General features: G+C 39.8%; 1 protein-coding gene across 10 annotated transcripts in view; it reads right to left on the bottom strand.

Moving 5' to 3' along the window:
• The window catches only part of LOC105034176 (phosphoglucan, water dikinase, chloroplastic), a 146,089-nt gene that overhangs the window by 74,797 nt on the left and 48,905 nt on the right, over window positions 1-22,387 (bottom strand). For all 10 annotated transcript variants that reach the window (XM_073243502.1, XM_073243509.1, XM_073243510.1 and 7 more), the window contains 5 exons: window positions 18,115-18,240; window positions 17,861-18,039; window positions 17,385-17,469; window positions 6,763-6,930; window positions 6,614-6,666 (listed from right to left, as the gene is read on the bottom strand). In XM_073243502.1, coding sequence (XP_073099603.1) covers window positions 6,614-6,666; window positions 6,763-6,930; window positions 17,385-17,469; window positions 17,861-18,039; window positions 18,115-18,240 — 611 coding nt within the window. The remainder of the gene's footprint in view (window positions 1-6,613; window positions 6,667-6,762; window positions 6,931-17,384; window positions 17,470-17,860; window positions 18,040-18,114; window positions 18,241-22,387) is intronic.

Below are 22,387 nucleotides of genomic sequence, written 5' to 3'. Positions count from 1 at the left end.
TCTTTTCCAAACGGTCTCTGCTAGTGGCTGTGAGCGCAATTGATCGACTTTCGCCCTTATCCACAGTACATAGAGAAATCGTCTAACGCAAAAGTGCCTCAATGATCTTGTATATATTCACTATAATCTGAGATTGAGGCTAAAATGCATTCAGGAGGAAATACAACTGAAGTACACTGATCCGACACTAGATGATTATGCTGACGATGATGACAATCTGATCATCGGATGGCTTGCAAATCAACAGCAGGAGCCAAAGCTTGATGAGTAGGGATCCCCTCCACGACCAGCCAATGTGGTAGCTAGGAAGATCAGGATGGATCCAGGATAATAGGCAGAAAAAAATATTCCACATAAGATTCCAGCTGATTAGCCACAGTTTGAGGGGACACAGAGAACTTATTCATGACATAACTTGATGTCCGATACATCCTCACAGAGGTTTGAGCGAGAAATATTTAACGAGGTCGACAGTCAGCAACAAAACATCCATCCTCCCAATCACAGAAAACTCAGTCACAGGACACAAGGGGGAAAAACAAAAGATAGTTGCACGTGCACCACTCTTGAGAGTACAGGAGCTATCTAGCTCAGATTCGGAGATCAAAGAGAGTGATAATGATACTAGTAGTAGTAGTCATGGATCTGATGATCAAGAAGAAACTAGAAGACAGGAGACCACTGCTTATGAGACAGCCGTAGGATGATATTCGATTCACCGGTGAGTCCCAATTTACATACATCATACAAGATAGAGACCATGGTGGACGAGTCGGTAGAGATCATGGACAGCCGATTTCATATAGACGACGGACTTCTAGAGATCGTTCAGCACAGGATGTAGCTACAGACGATCTTGCACGTGGAGTAGGATCTATGGATGTATCTGGATCATCCTCGCATTATGGATCCTATTACCCGCAGCCATCTTATGATCCATATGGATATGATACATCCGAGGCACCATCTTCTAGTGCTTACTACCTTATGCAGTCTGGAGCATCTTACGGATCAGATTTTGCTACCGACATATTTGGATGGGCTCCTCCACAGTCATACCATCATCCCGAGGATACTTCTCAGAGCCAAAATTTGAGTGAGAGATCAGAGATGTCTTACAATCCAGAGAGGATGCCTTATGGGATGAATATTCAAGAGTACAGTACTTCTTGATTAGAGGGATGGACTGATGTTCCTCCAGACTATGCCAATGACCTAGATATCTACGAGCGTCACGGACACTCGACGAGATATTAAACACGAAGCAGATCTTGAGGTTAGTATATCATTTTTGTGCTTTGTATTTTAAAAGTTTAGATACATTTTAATGCACATTTATATATTTTTTTTTAATTTTAGGATGATAAAATTATAATATAATATAAATAAATATATATTTAAAATTTTGAATCAAAATTTTTTGTACCGCTATCGAACTCAAAAATTGAACCCAAATATGTCAATAATATGCAATATAATGTAATTTTGAGATTATAATTATAAATTAATAACTTGGAGATCCAAAAAAATAAACAAAACAAAAAAAAAATTATACTGATATCGAACCGATACGTCAGAGCATACCGTATCGGTATGGTATGATATCGATATCATATCGTACCAGCTCGATGCCGGTACGGGCACCGATACCGATACACCAGACCTTGCTACAGCCAATTACAATTTTTATGACATTTTGTATCTTGAAACCTACAATTACTACCAAAGATATTTGACCTCAGCATTCGTCGAACCATTCTGAACCGGACAGTTCACGTCGTGCCAAACAGTACCGACAAGATACCGATCCAGTTCCGGCATACAAAACAGCATAGCCGCCATCTCGGAGAGAGGGGGAAGAAAGAGAGGAAGAGAGAGGGGAGAGGAGAGGGAGAGGAAGAGAGGGCCTCCGACGGCAACTAAGGGCCATCCAAGCCCTTGCCGAGCTCGGTAAGGGCGGAAAGAGGGAAGCAGAGAGGGAGAGATGCTTACCAGGTCATCGAAGACCCTCAGAGACCTCCGGATGGACGGTAATGCCTCCACGACCTCTCCAATGGCCAACGAGCCAGCACCGATGGGGGCTAAGGGCGACTAAGGCTGGAGAAGGGCCTCCACCCTCCTCCAGTTCGAAACAAGTTTTCGCCCCTGTTTCACTTTTTTTCTTTTTGAACAGGCTAGGCGGTAAGAGGTTCTAGAACAATGTCAATCTTATATAGAGTGCCAAGGTGCACATGAAGTACCAAGGTGTAGACCATGTATCAAAGTACAGACCAAGTACCAAGGTGCAAAGTAGAGTATCCAGGTGTAGATCAAGTAGCAAGGAGCAGACCTGAGGACCAGGATGCACACTGAGTGCAAAGGTGTGGAATAAATACCAAGATAGGATTATCCCTAAGGAAATTGTCAGGGGGCAATTGAGTACTAGGAAGTGGGCCAATCCCCAAGAAAACTATCACATATAGATCGAGGTAAGAGCTATCAACATAAGATAAGGCACTTAGAATAAACAGAGTGACTGGCCAGCAGTTACCACTATCCAGAATGTGGAAAGAATAGGAGCACTATCCAAAATATAGTTGTAGTAGAAGCAAGGTTTGATATACCAATACCAAAACCCATACCAATTGCCTAATGGTACAATACAATATGGTACACATGCATTCCCTTCCTGGCCCACCAACACAGCAGAGCCAGTGAGGGAGGGAGAGAGGGAGAAGAAAAGAGGAGAGAGAGGGGAGGAAAAGGGAGAAGGAAGCAAGAGAGAGGTGGGGAGACGCAAGGGGAGAGAGAGGTGAAGGGAGGCGGAGGGAGGGCAGTAGAGAAGGAAAGAGAAAAAAAAGAGAGAGAGGGAAGGAAAGGGAGAGGAAGGGAGAGGAAAAGAGGAAGAGAGAGGTAGGGAGAAAGAGGCTGGGAGAGGTGAGAGAGGGGGGCTTTCAATCCCCCATCTCCTCCAGCACGCAAGAATAGGGGTGAAGCTCCTATTTCAAACCAAAACTAGGCACTGACTTCACTTTAAAAAACTTTCAAAAAATTAAGGGCCTAGAGCCCCTATTTCATTTCGAAACAAGGGCTTCGCCCCTATGCTCATGCACTGAAAGAGATGGGGGCTTGAAAGCCCCCTGTCTCTTCTCTTGGCCTCTCTTTATCTCCGCTCCCTCCCCCTCTCTCTCCCTCCCTCCCTCTCCCTTTCCTTCCCTCTCTCTCTTCCTCTTTTCCTTCCCCCTCTTCCCCTCCACCAGTTTCTCAAACTGAGGGGAGCAACCATGCCGCTCCGCCCCTAGTTTTGCTCGATATGCGCCCCTAGCATTCCTTAAATGGAAGAAATGGTAACTACTACGCACAATAATAAAGCCCATGTGCCCCAAACAACATGGACAAAACTCAAAAATCAAGAGCGACACCTATCCTAGCTATTAACAGAAATCATTGATAAATATCAAATTGCACTAATAGTTTGGGCTCTCCCCTTCGACACAATAGAAACCAAAAACTCATATTTTCTTTGATAATAGTGGCATTTTATCTTTCAACAAGTTTTCATGTCTTGTTCTTCTTAAATTACTGCAATATAATTTGTCTTGTCATTTTACCTTCTAGCAATGACAGCCTAGTATTGGAAGTCTTTTAAGGCTCAAGGTAGTAGAAACCCATATTACTCCACACTCACATATCGAATCTCTATCTTTTCTGATTAAAAACCGATGGCATGTCCATGAATTCACCACACTTGAAGCACTTCCTAGCCTCCTTGCTGCCCTTCTGGGACTATCTCCGCCCCACCTGCACCTGTTCACCCTTCTTCCCTTCTTGGGCCTCTGAAACTACTAGACCCTCCTGGAAGACCTCCCCCTTCGTCATTCGTTCCCGCTGCTCGTTGGACCTGAGCACTGAAACGATCTCCTCATACACCAATGTCTCCTTACCATACAGCAGCATCGTCACCAACAGATCGAAGCTCCCGAATAGCAAACATAGCAACAACAGGCTCTTATCCTCCTCTTCGAGCTCCACCCCAATGTTAAGCAAATCCATGCTCATCCAATCAAACCACTGAATATACCCCGCAACATCCTCACCCTCCTGCATCCGAAGGCTATATAATTGCTTCTTCAGCATCAACTTGTTGTACATATTTTTGTCCATGTATAACTGGTGTAACCTCGACCACAAACCCCTGGGTGTTCTCTCTTCCAACATGTCATACAAAACCTCATCCATCAGACAAGCCCTAATCATGGCACATGCCCTTTTCTCCAAAGACATCCACTGCTTGTCATTCATCTCCTCCGGCCCATCCTCCAAGGTCGAATCTAACCCCATTTGAACCAACAGATCCTCCACCCTAACCTTCCACATAGTGAGACTCCCCTTTCCATCAAACTTCTCAAATCCCACCTTTATCCCACTGCTATCCATGGTCAAACTGAATCAAAACAACACAAGATGTAGATTTGAAAAAAATACCTGACTAAGAAGGGTGGACAGCAGCCCCAAATCTCTTCCTTCCTCACAAAACCCGAAGAAACCTTTAGATCTGAACCTCTGCTGATCCTTTTACTGAAAACCTAATCTGCTTCTTCCTCCACGCCCAACCTGCTACACCGCCTGCTACCTGCTTTGATATCAAATTGTTGAACCTCCGATACAACTCCCGCACTAGATGAGGATCGTCTTGCGTGGACCTGGGTGTTAATCCAGAAATCGAAGAAGAAATGCGGAAGCAAACGATGGAGACATTAGGAGATGCTAGGGTTTTTGGTGTTGGAACCAGAAAGAGAGGGAGAAAAGATCAATTGCATTCCATTGTATTCAAACCCTAATACAAGTTATGTATATATATACATAGCCAATAGGCCTAATCAAAAACTCCCCTAGCTAACCCATACATGAAAGTACTCATCGAGCACATGTACACCCATGTCTCATATGCTCTAATCCAATGGACTTAATCCCAATACAAACCCTGAGTTAACCCCCTTAAGACCTATCAAACCAGGCCTTAAGATCTCTAGGATCAAATCTGATCCTAGACCCACGCAAAAATCCCATGTAACTCTGTCCGTGCAACTGAGCCGACCCGTCTGAGACTGAGTCGAGTAACCTGGGACTAGATCGACTCAGACTGAGATTGAGTCAACTCACTTGCATGCCGTGCCAGATTTTTGGAGATGCTGTCTTCTGTCTGACATCTCTGAGACTTGGTCGACCCAATCTCAGACTGAGTCGACCCAGTACCCTGAAACTGCTTTTCTTCTACAGTCTTCAGCCCTGGCTCTGGTTCTTTGCTCCAACTTGTGTTTCCAGGTATCTAGAGCCCCAACCAAGCTTTTCGAAGTCTTGAATACCTGAACTCAAGCCCGTGGAGGGCTACATACAGCCTCCATCCTAGGACCACTCCAATCCTAGTCTTAAGACCCAAATCTGTCCTAGTCTCCTGGAGCCAACACTTTGACTCCTCTTGTGACTTTTCAAGGCTTGGAAGCACCACACCAACTCCTACACATCAAGACCATCATGGAGAGTCAGGATGAAATGATCCCCTTAACTTTCGTTCGACCCTTGACTCGGGCGCCTACCACCTCAAGGTCAAAATCTTACTGACCATACAGGATGAAGTCCCACGACCGACACCAATGTTGACACATCTGAGCTAAGGCCTTGGTTGCGTGCTAACCTCGAGCCATCAACCTATTTAGCCACGTGGGCAATCAATTAGAATCTCCTAACAAGCTATCAAAACATGGCCACTACCCACAACTCACGACCTCTGATTTGTCGGTTAGCGGACAAATTTCCTATCCTAATGGCTTGATACATCGTGGCCAAGCCTAACGGCCTACGACTCCTCTATATAAAGAAGTAACTTGAGGACCCTCGAGGTAAGCTTTACTCCAGACAGAAAATGCCCTTTATCTCTCTTCTATTGTTCTCAAGCTTTGACTGACTTAAGCATCAGAGAATCCCCTGTCGGAGAACCCCCAGCATGTGTGGACTTCTCTTGCAAGTCCCTATTAGCGTCCCGATGCCCAGATTATCCTCCATCCTCGGCCACATTAGCTTCAACCAGAGCCTTGCAACAACAAGGGCATTGAGAGAATATAAAGGATTTATAAACCAGTAATGAGGAAAAGCAAAAGAGAGACAATGTGAAGACAATATAATGAAGATATATATGCCATAGTGCATAATATTAATTTTTGTACTAATTGATCATCTTAAACAAAGAATATAGGTGATGGAAAGTTTATTTAATTCACTGCCAAAAACATCAAGTTATTGGCTAAGTCCCACAAATAAGCTTCATCATATTAACACCAATACACCACCATAAGTAATAACAGAATATGAAGGTACAGAATAACATGTAATCAAACAAGTATGCACCCAATCTCTACAAATATGGTATGCATCTCAAATTGTTCATACAAAATGACTCACTAAAGGAATAAATGTAAAACAAGAAAAATTATAAGGTTATCCCATCACTAATAAATTACTTCATCTAACCAATCTTGGTCACTATTTATGTGTATATCCTTGGAGAAGCGCTCCTCCTATGCAAGTGTTCAAGTAAAAAGAGAAGTGAAGAAAAACTAAAAATCAAAATAAATACCTGCTCAAAAGAACAAATGAGTAATCCTCTAGGCCAATTTCGCATAGACGCCACTACAAAACAGTAAAGTTTGAATACCATGCTGTAGAACAACAGTTTAAAATAAAAAAATAAATAAATATCTATTATCAAATGTTTGCAAACCATACCTTTTGACGCATTGCTATAGCAGCATCAGGAGCATCATTTCTAAGACCACTTTCAAGACCTTTCACGATTTGTGACCTTACAGTAGTCAAAGATTGCAGGGTTCTCATTAACAATTCAACCCCACTACTTCCAGAGAAATTATCTGCTTCCTCCAGCTTCTCCAAACTCTATGACCATCAAAAATTTATGTTCATTTACATGAGATGAGAAATATATCTTGAGCCTACACATCTCATCTAGATATTCCCATAATAAGAGGAACTAAAGGCAGTATCAGTGAAAAAGCTCTCAAGTAATAGGCGAACACATTCAAGAAGTCATGCATACGTTCCATCATATACAAACTCTGCTTTTATTTTATCTGAATCATCTCACACATCTCACTTGAAGCAGGCAATGTGATTTGAAATTGACTCCACATGCTCCAATATGAATTCTATTAGATGATCATCAAGATGTAAAACACATAGGGTATAAGTGATCATTATTAGAGGAAGAAACATACTGACAGCAACATGGAGACATTGCAGAGCAAAACTGGTGACTGAAGCTCAAAGTTGTGTTCAAAAAGCTGAACATAAGAAACCCTCACACAAAAATCTCTGACCAAGCCTCTCAGCATTTGAAGGTTTGAACAGTTTCATATGGAAAAACATAAATATTGTAGGTTTCCTTTGGGTGTGTTTTAAATTTCACATCAATTTGAAGCTTCTCCATTGTTTTAAAGTTTTTAAGCCTCTGACTTAATTTTGAAACTGAGGGTTTCTCCTAAATTTGGGACTTCACAATCAGCTGGAGTTCTAAAGTTGCTTTAATTTTTGAAATCTACGATTGTTTCAACAGTTTTGACTTATTCTTATTTGGAAATTAGGTACCATGTTAAACCTAAATTATGTTTTGGCTTCTATATGAAAATTCTGAAATTACTGGTTGATAGATAAATTTAAACTTATGTATTCTGACTTAAAATTATATTTATTAGTTGTCAGATAATTTTAAACTTATGTATTCTGACTTAAAATTATATTTGTGAGGCCCCATCCAGTCCATTGACTAGCTGACCTAGCTAGGTCCATCCCATGCAGTTGGCCTGCTATTTTGACTGAGTCTAAAATTGAGGACAGAATGCAAAATACTTGACCAAAAAATAGATAAGAGCCCAAAGACACAGATGACTCCATGATGTTAACCCATGGAGAATGATTACTACCATTAATAGCATGGATAATGCAGAACTTTACACTATTTATATCATGATTAGTCAATATTAAATACCATTAAATTCAACAAGAAAAATTTTGTGCAAGGTAGGAAAAATTATTCCAAAAAATATGTGGTTTTTCTGAAAGGAATTTCCTTGAGAAATTGTACAGAAAAATCTACACCTTTGCCATTTATCCATGCTTTTCAATCTGTCAACCAAATGCACTTCACATTTTGCTGAAAAATAAGAGAAGTTCTCTAAATATCAAGATATTATAGGAAAAACCTGTATAAAATTCCAAAAGAAAAAAGAGAAACATTTTCATATCAAATACTGCAAAAAAGAGAAGCATCACTAATATTAAACATTTTAGGGTTTTTTGCGAACATACCCTAAACATTTTAGGGTTTTTTGCGTACATACCCTACTAAATATTATAATTAGCATGAATATCCTTCCAAAACCGATATTTGCATGTATATCCTATAAAACACTTATTTTGCATGTACATCTTTTTTTTTTTCTTGCATATGCACCCACACTATCTAATGCCACTAAGAAATTAACAGTTTCTAATTTAAATGACTGAAATACCCTTAATAGCAAGGTCCGCTATACTAGTACCGGACCTCATACCGGTGGTGGACCGATACGGTATGGTATCGGTATCATACTGTACCAACATACGGTACGCTTCGGCATACCGGTCGGTACCAGTATAAATTTTTTGTTTCATTTTTTTTTGGATGTTCAAGTTATTAATTCATAAATACAATCCTAAAATTATATTATATTGCATATTATTGCCATATTTGGATTCAATTTTTGAGTTCGATTGCGGTACAGAGACTCTTGATCCAAAATTTCAAATATATATTTATTTACATTATATTACAACTATATCATCCTAAAATTTAAAAAAAATATATAAATGTGCATTAAAATGTATCTAAATTTTTAAAGTATAAAGCACAAAGAATGATATACTAACCTCAAGATCTGCTCTACATCTAATTTCTCGTCGAGTGTCTGTGACGCTCGTAGATATCTGGATCATTAGCATAATCTGGAAGAACATCAGTTCAACTCTCTAACCAAGATGCACTGTACTCTTGAATATTCATCCCATAAGATATCCTCTCTGAATTGTAAGACATCTCAGATCTCTCACTCAAATTCTGTCTCTGAGAAGTATCCTTCGGATGATGGTATGGCTCTGGAGCCCATCCGAATATGCCGATAACAAAATTTGATCCGTAAGATACTCCAGACTGCATAAGATAGTAACCACTAAAAGACGATGCCTCGGATGCACCATATCCATATGGATCATAAGGTGGCTACGGATAATAGGATCCGTAATGCGAGGATGATCCAGATACATCCATAGATCCTACTCCACGTGCAAGATCGTCTGCAGCTGCATCATGTGCTGGACGACCTCTAGGAGTCCGTCATCTATATAAAATCGACTCCCCACGGTCTCTACCTACTCATCCACCATAGTTCCATCTTGTGTGGTATGTGTAAACTGAAACTCATCGGTGAATCGAATATCACCCTGTGGCTGTCTCATAAATAGTGGTCTCCTGTCCTCCAGTTCCTCCATGATCATCAGATCTATGACTACTACCAGTATCATCATCACTCTTTCTGATATCCAAATCTGAGCCAAATAGCTCCAGTACTCTCAAGAGTGATGCACGTGCAACTGTCTTTTCTTTTCTCTCTCTTGTGTCCCTCTGTGACTGAATTTCCTGTGATTGAGAGGATGGATGTCTTCTTTCTAACTGCCGACCTCGTCTATACATCTGTCGCTCGAACCTTTACGAAGATATATCGGACATCGAGTCATGTGATGAATGAGTCCCCTGTGTCCCCTCAGGTTGTGACTGATCAACTGGAACCTTATGTGGAATATTTCTTTCTGTCCATTGCCCTGGATCCACCCTGATCTCCCTAGCTACCACACTGGCTGGTCGTGGAGGGGACCCCGGCTCATCAAGCTTTGGCTCCTGCTGCTGACCTGTAAGCCATCCGATGATCAAATCGTCATCCTTGTCAGCATAATCATCTAGTGTCAGATCAGAGTACTTCAGTTGTACTTCCTCCTGAATGTATTTTAGCCTCAACCTCAGATTGTAGTGAATATATACAAAATTATTAAGGTATTTTTATGGTAGACAATTTCTCTGTTTGCTGTGGATAAGGACGAAAGTCGATTAATTGCGCTCACAGCCACTAGCAGAAACCATCTGAGAAAGAATACGAACAGCCACACCTCTCAAATGTTCTGCGGACATTCTAAAATGAATCCACCATTCAGCTGCAAAAGCAAAATTACATATCAAATTTTATGATATTATTAAGTAAAATTACATATCTATGCTGCTCATTATTGATATGTAATTTACCTGGATTCATCTGCTTTTTGCTTACGACAGCTGATGGGACTCCAAAGCTGTCTGATCCCTCTCTAAACTATTTCGTCTGTAAAAAATATATTTATTAAATTTATAAATATATCATTGAGTACAGATCGAATTCAATTGAATAATCACATCTGTTTTAAACTAGTATACCTCTTGCAGACACAACGATACGATTTCTGGATCAGACACCATCTTATATATCACATTACGAAGAGCAGCAAGAAGCTCGTTGTCCATATCTATCCCAAAAATGGTATACTAGAATCTCAAATTCAAATAATAAGCTGCAGATAAATTCCATAACTGATTAAGTATATTTTTACAAGCATAAAAAAAATATTTTAAAATATTCTTGAATTCGTGCTTACCGGCTAGATGCAAATCTCTACCCATCTGATAGTCTCAACGTCACTCAATGATGTTAATAAATTCTTGAGAATGCTTCGGATCATTCTCACTGATCTGTTTCTTTGCCCTCTCCATCATGTAATATAAGAAGCCCATCTAAGGATATCTTTCACTATCCACAGCGCGAAGCACCTCATATAATGACTTAATAGCCTTCACTACCTTCTCAGTCCGCTATCAGAATGACTGACTCGTCATCAAATTCTCCATATAACTTTCATCAGTGCCGGCCCTCGCATATCTGCTCTCCTGCCACTCGGTATTGACAAACATCTGACGTAATGCTACTTTCTTCCGAAGAAGACTATCAAGTGCCATGTAGTTAGTAGCAAATTGTGTGATACTGGATCTTAAGATCTCCTAGTATATGTCCGCATCAATGAAAGAACCCATATGTGATTGTAGATGAATCTAGTAATAGTCTGGACAATCTCCGCTACCTACTGCACCCTACGAATCTTCTCAATATCCATCAATAAGATCAACGCAATATGCAGCACATAGGGTCCAGTATACCTGCGATCGCTGCTCCATCAGCTACTCTCCGATAGCCTTATATTGTGGTCCATTATCTATGACCACGTGCACGACATACTGCTCACCCACTGAATCAATCTTCTCCATCAGACCAAGGATATATGTGGCATCGTGCATCTTATCTGAAGCATCAATTGATTTGTGAAAAAATATTTTTCTATCACAGTATGTCAAAAAATTAATGATGCTCCGTCTAGTAGGATCGGTCCAACCATCACACATCACTGTCAGTCCGTATGTAGACCATTTATTCTTGTAAGAAGCAATCTCTCTTCAGATCCTCCTTGTTACTGTCAAAAAGCTGACCATAGATGTCCTTAGGTCCTGACGGATCTACACCCTGACCGACAGTCTCTATGACTGAAATAGCAGATCGATAGTAAGGATTGGCTGCTGCATTTGCTAGAATATGACTGAAATGAAACCATGATCCAATAGCTCACCACATATTCTTCTTATCTTTTTTCACCATAGTGTCAATCCTCTGCTGCTTTGAATCCTTGCTGGACAAAGCATGTGGATCCAAATCATGGATGGTGGCTCCTACTAGAATATCTCTACAGGATCTCCTCCTACTGCCAAAAGCTCCCAACAAAAATGACATGCTGTGTCTGCTCCCTCTACACCGGGCTCTCTGACTGAGGTAGTCCTTCTGAACTCGAATTCTCCCCCATCGATCGCTGATTCAGACCCCAATTCACACCATGATGGTCCAAATCGCTCTCTATACCGGACCATCTCCTGTCGGTACTGATCAGCCAAGCTCACCTGAAAGGCAGCCTCAATTTGTGCCTCATCATCTGGAGCAGAAGCCTCCTCTGACTCTCTAGAGTGATAAGGTGGCTCTGCAGCTCAACAGTCCACTTCCAGCCTTTTCTACTTTGCCCTTTTCTTCACTGCTTTCGAATCAGCAAAGTACTTTTTCATCAACTGTCGGATCTCTTGTAGATATTTCCGACACATGGACACATCAAGATAACCACCAATCAGGTGCTGCTTCAACCTAATCACTCCTCTCTTAAACTGTGTTACACCATTTGCATCTCCAATGATGTCGAGCCGAGAGTATCTCGCCATAATCTCAACCAATGTCACACTCTGAATCTTTCTTCTTACTCATTTTTGTAAGTATAACAAAACATTACAGTTTAATAATTATTAAAAAAATATTATATATAAACTAAAATTCAAAAATTCAAAAAAATATGTTATATGCTTCAAATAATATTTTTGAATTAACTGCAATATAACACTAATTTTATATATTTTTTATTATTTAAATAATTATAAAAATATTTTTAATTTCAAAAATTTCAAAAAACTCTAGGTTAGATTCAAATATTTCAATTGCTTGAATCATTCCAAACATCATTCTCAATTTCAAAAAAACACTGATTTTTTATTTTTTTAATTTATTTTTTAATAATTTTTTTATGAATAAATATATATTAAAAAATATATAATTAATTAAAGTCAATGAACGTCATGCTTTGAATTTTTTTCTTTCAAATATCTGCAAGTATAATAAAACATGGTAGTTTAATGATTATTAAAAAAATTATATATAAATTCAAAAAAATTTCAATAATAATTTTAAAACTTATAAATTCAAAAAAAATATGTTATATGCTTCAAATAATATTTTTTAATTAACTAAAATATAACATTATTTTTACATATTTTTTATTTGATAATATTTTTTATTATTTAAATAATTATAAAAATATTTTTTAATTTCAAATATTTCAAAAAAAATTTGAGGTTAGATTTAAGTAGCTTGAATCATTCTAAACATGATTCTAAAATTCTGATTTTTTATTTTTTAAATTTATTTTTTTAATATTTTTTTATAAATAAACATATATAAATATTTTAAAAATATATAATTAATAAAAATTAATAATTTTAGTGCCATCATGTAGATCTTCTAAAGATCTATCACATATAATTAAATCATACCAAAATCATAAAATTTTTGCATGATTTCCTCTTATTTTCATACTTTCTCGTTCTCATCTTTTTTAACAACAAAAACATAAAAAATAAAATATTTACTAAAAAAATAACACATTACCTTACTTCCGACTAAAAATCAGCATCTCCTCGAACTAGTGCTGCAATTTGATGAAATTTTTTTTCTTATTTTTTTGGCATCTCGACAGTCTTGTTGAGTCTGAGAGCCTCGGGAGTTCTCCGAGAGCTCTCGAGCTTTTCAGAAAAACAACCCACCTGGGCTGTCACTAAAAGACAACCCAGGCCCCACTCCCCCCCCATTTTTTTCATATGGGGTGTCGGTACAGTTCGGTTCAAGCCGAACTGAACCATCCCAATCCATACCGCTCGATTTTGGGCGGTATGGAGCCGAATCACATCGAACCGAGCGGTTCGGTGTAGTTCGAAGTGGTTTTTCAAAAAAAACCAGCTGAACCGAATCGACGGCCGATTCGATATGCCCCGTACCGGGAATTGCCCGGTACGACGAACCCTGCTTAATAGGTAGACATGCAAAAAGAAATATTTATAAAAGTATGCATGCAAATAGCAGCTTTGCAAGGATATTCATTCAATTTAACATATTTAAAAGAGTTTACATGCAAAAAAAATTATTTTTATTTTTATCTATTTCAACTTGATTAAATACTTATATTATTGTCATACTCACTCTTTAATATTTTCTATGAAAATATTACTCGAAAAAAAAAGATAGTACTTAACCCTCTCATTCTCCCAAAATAAATAAATGAATAAAAGAAAAAAATCATAAGAACATCACCTCAACTTTAGCTCAATTTTACTTATACCCTCTATACTTTAAAAGTGTCAAACTGATCCTTCTACTTATTGATATGTTTCAGCCGTCTATCTCCGTCAATAGAATTTTATAAAATGACAAAAATATTCTTATTTTCATCTCCTCCTTCCTGCCTCCTCCCTTCTCTCTGATTAATCCTCTCCTTCATCACCAACGTCCGTCTTTCACCCTTCTTCCTCCACTCCTTTCTCCTCCCCTTCCTTGGTTCCTCCTCGCCCATCTCTCCTCCCCATTCTTGATTCCTCCTCACCCATTTCTCCTCCCCTTCCTCATCCTTCTCCCTCCTTTCTCCTCCTCCCCTTTCTCCACCCATTCCTCCATCTCCTCCCCTTCCTCTCCATCCCCTTATCCTCATCCTCCTCCAAGCCGCCCATAAACCATCCTCCACGACAGCCCCCTCCATCTCCGTTCCTTCTTACCTTCCCTATCTTCTTCCTTCCCATCCTCTTCTCCTCCTTGTCCTCCTACACCCCATTCCTTGCCGACGGCCCCTCTCCCCTCCTCCCCTTCCTTCTCATCCTCTTTTTCCTCTAAACCAACCCATAAGCCCTACCCTTTTAGATGACCCCCCCTCTACATCCACCCCTTCTCACCGACAAAATATCCTTCCCCCTCTCCTTCCTCACTCATTTCTCCTCCATGATGGCTCCCTCCACCTCTTTCCCTTCCTCCTTATCCATTTTGTCTCCTCATCCTCCTCCAAATTGCCTATAAGCCATCCTTTTCATAGCGACCCCTTCCACCCCTATCCCTTCTCACCAATAACCATTCTTCCCCCTCCTTCCTCCCCACTCTCTTCTCCTTCTTGTCCTCCTCCTCTAACACATTCCTTACTTCTCCTCTTCTCCTCTTTCTCCTCATCCACTTTTCCTTCTCATCCTCTGCCTCCTCCAAGCCCATCCATGAACAGAAGGCATTTTTGTTCATTGAGAGAGAAATCTAATACTGTTTGTCAGTAAAATGAATGACTGGATTATATCGAAACATATCAATAACTAGACGGATCAGTTTAACACTTTTTAAAATATAGGGGTGTAAATGAAATTGAGCGAAAGTGAAGGAGGTGTTCCTGTAATTTTTTCTAAATAAAATTATTCATGAGCCCAATTCAAGCTTATTCTCTAAGTTCATTACTGCATATGTCAAGATTTCATACATTAACTAGATTAAGATATATTAAAAAAAAGGACCGAAGAGACTTTGACTCGTTTCATAGCTTGCTTGACTATGTTAGAGTTAGGTTGAGCTTTAGTCAAGCTCAAAAAAACACTTTGCTCATTTGAACAAATTGATTATATAAATTTGTTTATACCAATTGCAAAACTTGGAATTATAGATGTATATTTATGAGGTGTCATAAAAATTTATAAAAAAATCAAAGGTGCCTCAGGATAAGGGGCTTATTGCAGCTAAAATCCGGGTTGGAAGGACCTAACAAGCTCTAAGTTGGAGAGATTGAATGAGCTTGAAGCTAGAAAAATCGGATGATCTGATGAATGATGAATAATTGGCTGTGGGTGGGCTGAGACAGAGATCTACTAAGAGTCTTCATCCAAATCTAGCCACAATCTTTCTCATTGGCTAATCAAGGGTCCAGATTTTTTTGGGGGGGCTAGAATATCTATACTACCAATCTTCATATCTTCCTAATAACTTAGCTTTGATTGCTAAATTGAAAAGCGAACTCATTATTAGTTTCAGAAAATTGAAGCTCAAAAGAAAATTGGCTTAAGGTATCTAATGTTAAGCATGGCCTTCCACCATATAGTCATGGAGATTGTTAGTGAGAGTCTAAAAAGGTTTTGAAGTCTTTCAATGGTTTTGCTCAAGGATGATTGATGTTGTTCTTCCATCCATAAGTACAACAGTAGCAAATAGCTTGATCATACAATCTATCATGTGCATTTAAGAGATTCTAATCCCATTCTATATTCTAATGTATACCCTCTTATATGCACCTATAATAATAAATATCACAAGCTGATTTCAATGAAATAAGACATAACGATTATCATAAATAAAAAGAATAAAGTAGAATAATCTCATAATTAGTGAAAGAATTTTCAAAACTTTGCTTGTTATTTAATCATCAAATCTTTCTTTTCCTGAGGAATGTTTTCACAAAAAAAAATATTAAGGAGCAAGTAAGAGAATCTTCTAAGTAATTAAAAAAATTGAAATAGATAAAATTAAAATTAAAATTTTTACATGTAAATCCTTCTAAATATATAAAATTACATGAATACCCCTACAAAGCTTCTATTTGCATGTATACCTGTTAGCCCTAGAATTGATTTTGATGATGTCAAAAGATATTTGAGTACAAATTATGTTTACTAATGAAGTTCTTGAGAATGGATATAGGCTTCCTCAAAATGCTAACTCATCTTACTCAAAAGGATACAACCTCAAGAAAATTCAAAGGCAATATCCTCAAGAAAATTCAGATTTTCAGACATAAGACCCTCAAAATTGGAAGCAAAAGATGTCTAAGATTTAAAGGGATAAATCTAGTCTAGATGCACCTCTTAATGAGTATAAATCATATTTAAGAAGGCAAGTCTAGCCTAGAAATAAGGTGGAGCAAGAAAAGCTGTCTAAAACTTCCTGTGGCATGCTCAGCACGCATCTGAGCCGATCCAGTCTGAAGCTGAGCCGATCTAGTATCAGAAGACAGAAAAGAAAGAATCTTCAAATTATAGAACAACTCTTTAAGCCGACCAAGTGATCAACTTAACCGACTCAGTGAAGAGGAGAGCCAACTCGGTGAGAAAGATGAACACAAAAAGCAGTAAAATCCAACAAATCTTTTGAGTTGATCCAAAAATTCGATAAGCCGACCCAATTCTCAGAAGAGTCGACCAAGACAACATCTGAGCCGATTCAATCTCAGGCGAGCAGAGAAAGACAGAACACTAGATTTTTGGCATCTGATGTAGAGCCAACTCAGAGAATGCTAACGAAATAACAGCTAGTTTCCCAAAAATTCAAAAACGTGGCTAAATCATTCAAATACATGTGAAGGATATACATGCAAATACTGATGTTGAGAGGGTATTCATACAAATTACAATATTTAGGAGGATATATATGTAAAAAAAAAAAAAAGACTTGAATATGCCTCTGTAGCTTTGTTTAACCATAATATCTTTCTGATGACAAAGACAAACATTTCAAATCCTGCAATCTGAAGTAGTTATCATATATAAACAGTAGAAGGCAAATTACCTTTTTGCATTCCAAAATCAAGGCAACAGCTTGTAACTTTTGCTCATCCAAAGATTCTTTGATTGACTCCAGCTGTTCAGTAAGGCTGCAGCAGTGTTTAGTGAAGAGTTAGCAGCTTAAATCAGTTAAAAATAAGTATCTTTTTAGTTTTGCATTCTATTTTGCCCAGTTGCATTATTGATAATAAAGTCTGATGGCCTGATGCAGTTCCCTTTACATGAACTTGGATGCTTTCAAAACCCCAAATTGCAGTTTAAGCTAGGATGCCATGAAATACTCAGATAAGGCAATGGGAAAATGCAAAGAATGAGAATGCTCTTTACACAATGTAAGTCCATAAGATATCCATTAAAATGGTTGCCTGTATAACAAATTCCAGTTTCAGCATTTTATGCTCAAGGTTGATAAACTGATGAATGGCCTCTAAACACCGGCATAGAAAATTTAAAGAGGGTCAAAAGTCACAATGCAACAACCTCCCAGCATTGAAAAAATCTTTAAGTTCATGATGAAATATTTTGAACTGTTCAATAAATGCTTCACTGTATTCTCCAGGAGTCTTGGTAATCTTAGCAAGCATGGCTTCTGTAGCAACCAAGTCTTCAGGACCAGCATTTCGGTGAAGCTTGTTTTGTATTGTATGTTTAATTTCTTGCTGGTAATTCAAAAGGAATATCAGTAACCAAAGATAAATACCAGTCGTATCAACCAGACTGTAGTGAAAGATGACCTTCAGATTGTGAGGAATATCACTGCGGTGAGCAATATCACGAATTCGCGTTAGAGGAACAGAAGCAGTAAACTCTGCTTTGAATGAAGGCAAGCAAGGGTGAATTTTCCGGATCACAAGTAAATCCTGTGGTCATGTGCAACAGCCAGCTAGTGAGTGAAACACAAGGAAAAGGACAACTAACTTGCAGGAAATCCGAGCATACCAAGGCTACATAGAAAAGTTAACAACACATGGAAGAAGAGTCCAATGGTATATGCTAACAATTTCCATGAGAAAAAATAAGCATAACTATAAGTAGCCTCCCTTTAAAACTGTGAAGAAAAAATAGAGACATAAATTACTACTTGAAAGAAGCATCCTGGATTATGCACATATCGACCATCGAAAGATGGAAAACAGAGTAGTTCTCAAACATAAAGTGATAACTACTGGAAAGGAATAAAAGTTAAGCAATTACATGAAAGAAAAAGGTAAACATGTCAGCAAATATGGCCTTTTAGGCAAATACCCAAACAAGTTATATTGCAGAAAAATAACATGTCATCCACATTGTATACTGTTACCACAAAATGGATTCCTCATGGTAGTGCAGATATCTATAGAATTGATATCCAATAATAATAGATATTGGAATTACTAAATCATTGAATCAAATATAAAATAATGTGAATGACAGTATCATGGAGGGCTACCATGCTGCCAGGTGCTGATTTAGTCCAAAAATCAAGCCCCAACTTAAGATGGGGACCAAGGAAGTGCTTGGAATTGTGGAGCAAGACAGCACCTGGCAGTACCTCAGCATTCTGATTACAGGCCGGAGGCTTAGAAGGGCTGCATGTGATGTGGTGGAGCAAAGAATTCGGGACCGGTTGGAGGGGTGGCAGTCGAGGTCTCTATTTATGATGGAGAGCGTCATTCTAGTTAAGATCAATGCTCAGCTCTATTCCTGTCTACCTCATGACCAACACCTTCTTGCCAAAGTCTTCCTTGATTCGGCTTAAGCAGAGGCTTCAGATACTCGTGGGGCTTCCATGGTGACGTCAGAAGGGTGCATCTAGTGGCTTGGTATGCAATGTGCCAACTGCTCCAGGATGGGGGCCTAGGCATTCAATAACTGATGATCAAGAGAGTTTGGCCCTGCTTGCTAGACATGCTGCGAGGATTTTCCTTGAGCCTGCCAACCTCTAGACCTCAGTGATCTGAGCCAAGTATGGCCTGGAAACCTCAGACATTGATCTGCGGCCAAGCCGCAACTATTCTTTCATGCGGAGGAAGATTTGTGCACATGCCCAGATGGTGTCAGCCAACATCAGATGGTTTGGGGAATGGTCAGTTGGTGAGAGTGGAGGATGCTTGGATTGCAAAGTTGCCTTTAACACAGTGTCCTATTGCTGCAGAAATGCGGGTTTGTGACTTGTGGATCCCAAGTGAGGGCAGAAGCTGTACCACACTTGTTTCCGATTTGTTTGGCGATGGGCTGGCTGGCAGAGTGTCGCCCATGCCCATTCCTAGGTGCAAGGTCCCTGACAGGAGATTTAAGATTCGCCTGCAGCGCAGGAATGAGAACTCAGGATTTGTATAAGCTCTACAGAGCTATTTCAAGGCAGAGGATTGTTTGCGCCTGGGTTTGGAAGCTTGGTGTCCATCCTAGAGTTACCCTTTCTTATGGAAGGTGGCTTGGTGTTGCATTCCCTCTAAGGAGGTGTTGAGCAGAAGAGGTCTGAGTGTCCCGCCCCTTTGTGACTGTTGCTCCACTGAGGAGTCTATAGCCCATTTTCTCTTTCAGTACCCCACTGCCAGTCGGGGTTGGAAGATCTCTGACACCCCGATGGTGGTCTTTCAGTCTGCTACACCAGTGGATACTTTCCTCCATTATCTGAAGGAGTGCACGAGCAGAGGTTCCTCTTATCCCTAGGGCAATCGGACTGCTTATATCGCGTATCACATTTCACTAGCCAAAAATGCCTGTGTTTTTGAGAGGCCCTGACTCTAGATTCGTTGCAGCCAGAGGTAGTTGGATTTTTAATATCTTCGTAACTGGGGCAGAGCTATAGGTGGCTTGGGAGGAGATTCACTATGCAAGGCTCATTGTTGGAGTCGAGTCCATCCTTCTCGAGGGTGGTTCTATGATGGTGATTCGGTGGATTGTAAGGCAGTTGCCTCCAAGGATTGGTCATCTCTTGCTGCAAAATATTTGGAGAATTACAGAGAGCTGCAATGCCTTTCGAGCATCTCATGTTTATTGGTAGGCGAATAGGGCTGCGAACTGGTTGCCTCCTTTGTTGCAAAGCATTCAGATGGATAGATTTGGGATGATTTTGATGTGACACCTCCCTCTCTTCATGATACTTTGTTCTTTGACTTTTTTGGATGTATTCATACTAGAATCATATTATGCGTCCGGTTTCTCCAAATAAAAAAAAAGTTCTTCACATTGATCGGAGATACAACTTACATATAACCAAGGTTCACCATACAACATCGAATACATACCAATACCTCACTAGTATTGTACATGGTATGTCGAGTACATTATGGTGCAACACCATACTAGCATACAATCAATAAACCCTTTTCTCATGCCTAGCATTGGTACTGCCCAAAACCAGGCGATGCAAGCAAAAAACCAAGCAAAATCCTTCTGTTCCACCTAATATAGGCCAATTAGCCACATTGGACGTCAATACAATATCGATATTTTATTGGTAGGGTACAATTTGCCCAATATCAGGTGGTATGGGTTGGTATTATGGAATGCCATACCGGGTCAAACAAGCTGATACACCCTGTACCATACAGTACCGGTCTCATACTGGCATGGTGTCTTGTACCATACTAACACTTGGTACGTCATCTCGTACTGTACCGAACCACATACCAATAGGATGATACTGGTAGGGGGTCTGTACCAAGACAGCAAACCTTGGTTTGTACAATAAATCATGCATGTAGCCATTAAGTTAAAAGGACAACTAGGAATAACAATACAAAGATAAACCATGGGAAACTTTTAAACATAAAAATCAAGAGCAATAGGCTCCTATCTTCTTGCTGATCAGAATGGGTGCTGAAGCTTCATGCCTTGATGCTGATAAGGATTTCCCCAGTGACATTGCTATCTTCTTCCTTCATCTGGGGTTTCTAGTGGGTCTATCCTCCTTGTCCTCTCGAGACTTTCTTCTTCTCAGTCCTCTTCTCTTTCATCTTCCATAGCTTCTCCTTTAGATAAACCCATAGGACCGGAGTCCATTGATCAAGGGTCTCCTACTCAAGCTTCTGAGAGTTTTGCCACAGACACACTTGGGGTGCATCAGAGTTCGAATCCTGTCAGGGCCATCCTAGAGGAAGATGACCTTGGGCGAATCTAAAGGGAGTATGAATCCCTGATAACATAGTCCTCGAAGCACCCAACCTCTCTGGCAATGTGACTTCTTTATGGGAGAATAGGATAGCCTTGTATGAGGCTTTGAAGGGTGGTCTGAGGCTTTCAATTCCAAAGTTCCAACCGAACTACTGAGGTGGTATCAATTTTGTCCAATCCAACTCACCCCCAATGCCTGACATATGATAGTTCGATTCTTTTGCTTTCTTCTACCCCGGAGAATACCTCTCCATGCGAGCATGTTTCGAGCATTATTCCAGATGAAGATGCATCCTTGGAGCAAAAGTTGGTGGTATGCTTCCCCCAGGAAAGGTATCACCAACTTCCCTTCTGGGCCCCCTCTATTCAAGAGTGGAAGAGTCAGTTCTCATTTGCATCCTCTTCGACCCCATGGAGATTTCCGACCAAATGGGGATCACCAAAGAAATCTGCGTTACTGAATCTTGCAAAGCTATTCGAGGTAGAAAAGTTGATGGTCGAGGAGTTGAAGTAGCCCAAAGTTCCCTCATACCCTAAGCTTTTGCGCGAAGATCTCCTCAGAAAACTATACTTCATAGGTCCAGTTCCAAAAGATGAGTGCAAATGTTCATCTGTTTAACCTCAAAGCAATGAGGCAAATATATTGACTTTTCTATGGTCACGTAGGTCCGACATTCTCTAGGGAGGAGCTAAAGGGCCAAACCCCAATGCTGATCCAAGAAGAAGAAGAGAGAGAAGAAGAGGAGGGTTGTCCTAACCCCTTCTCCCACTGCTTCGTACGAGACTATCGTGGCCGACTACCGTAGCCAAGTCTGTGGAACAAAGAGAGAAACAAACAAAAAAGAAGCACGCTGCTCCTTCTGAAGCTACGAAGATCGTCACAGTCGACTCCGTTCCTATTGGGGGCAA

This window comes from Elaeis guineensis, chromosome 9 (assembly GCF_000442705.2).
Source record: "Elaeis guineensis isolate ETL-2024a chromosome 9, EG11, whole genome shotgun sequence".
NCBI lineage: Eukaryota > Viridiplantae > Streptophyta > Magnoliopsida > Arecales > Arecaceae > Elaeis > Elaeis guineensis.
This window is presented reverse-complemented; position numbering and strand designations above follow the sequence as displayed.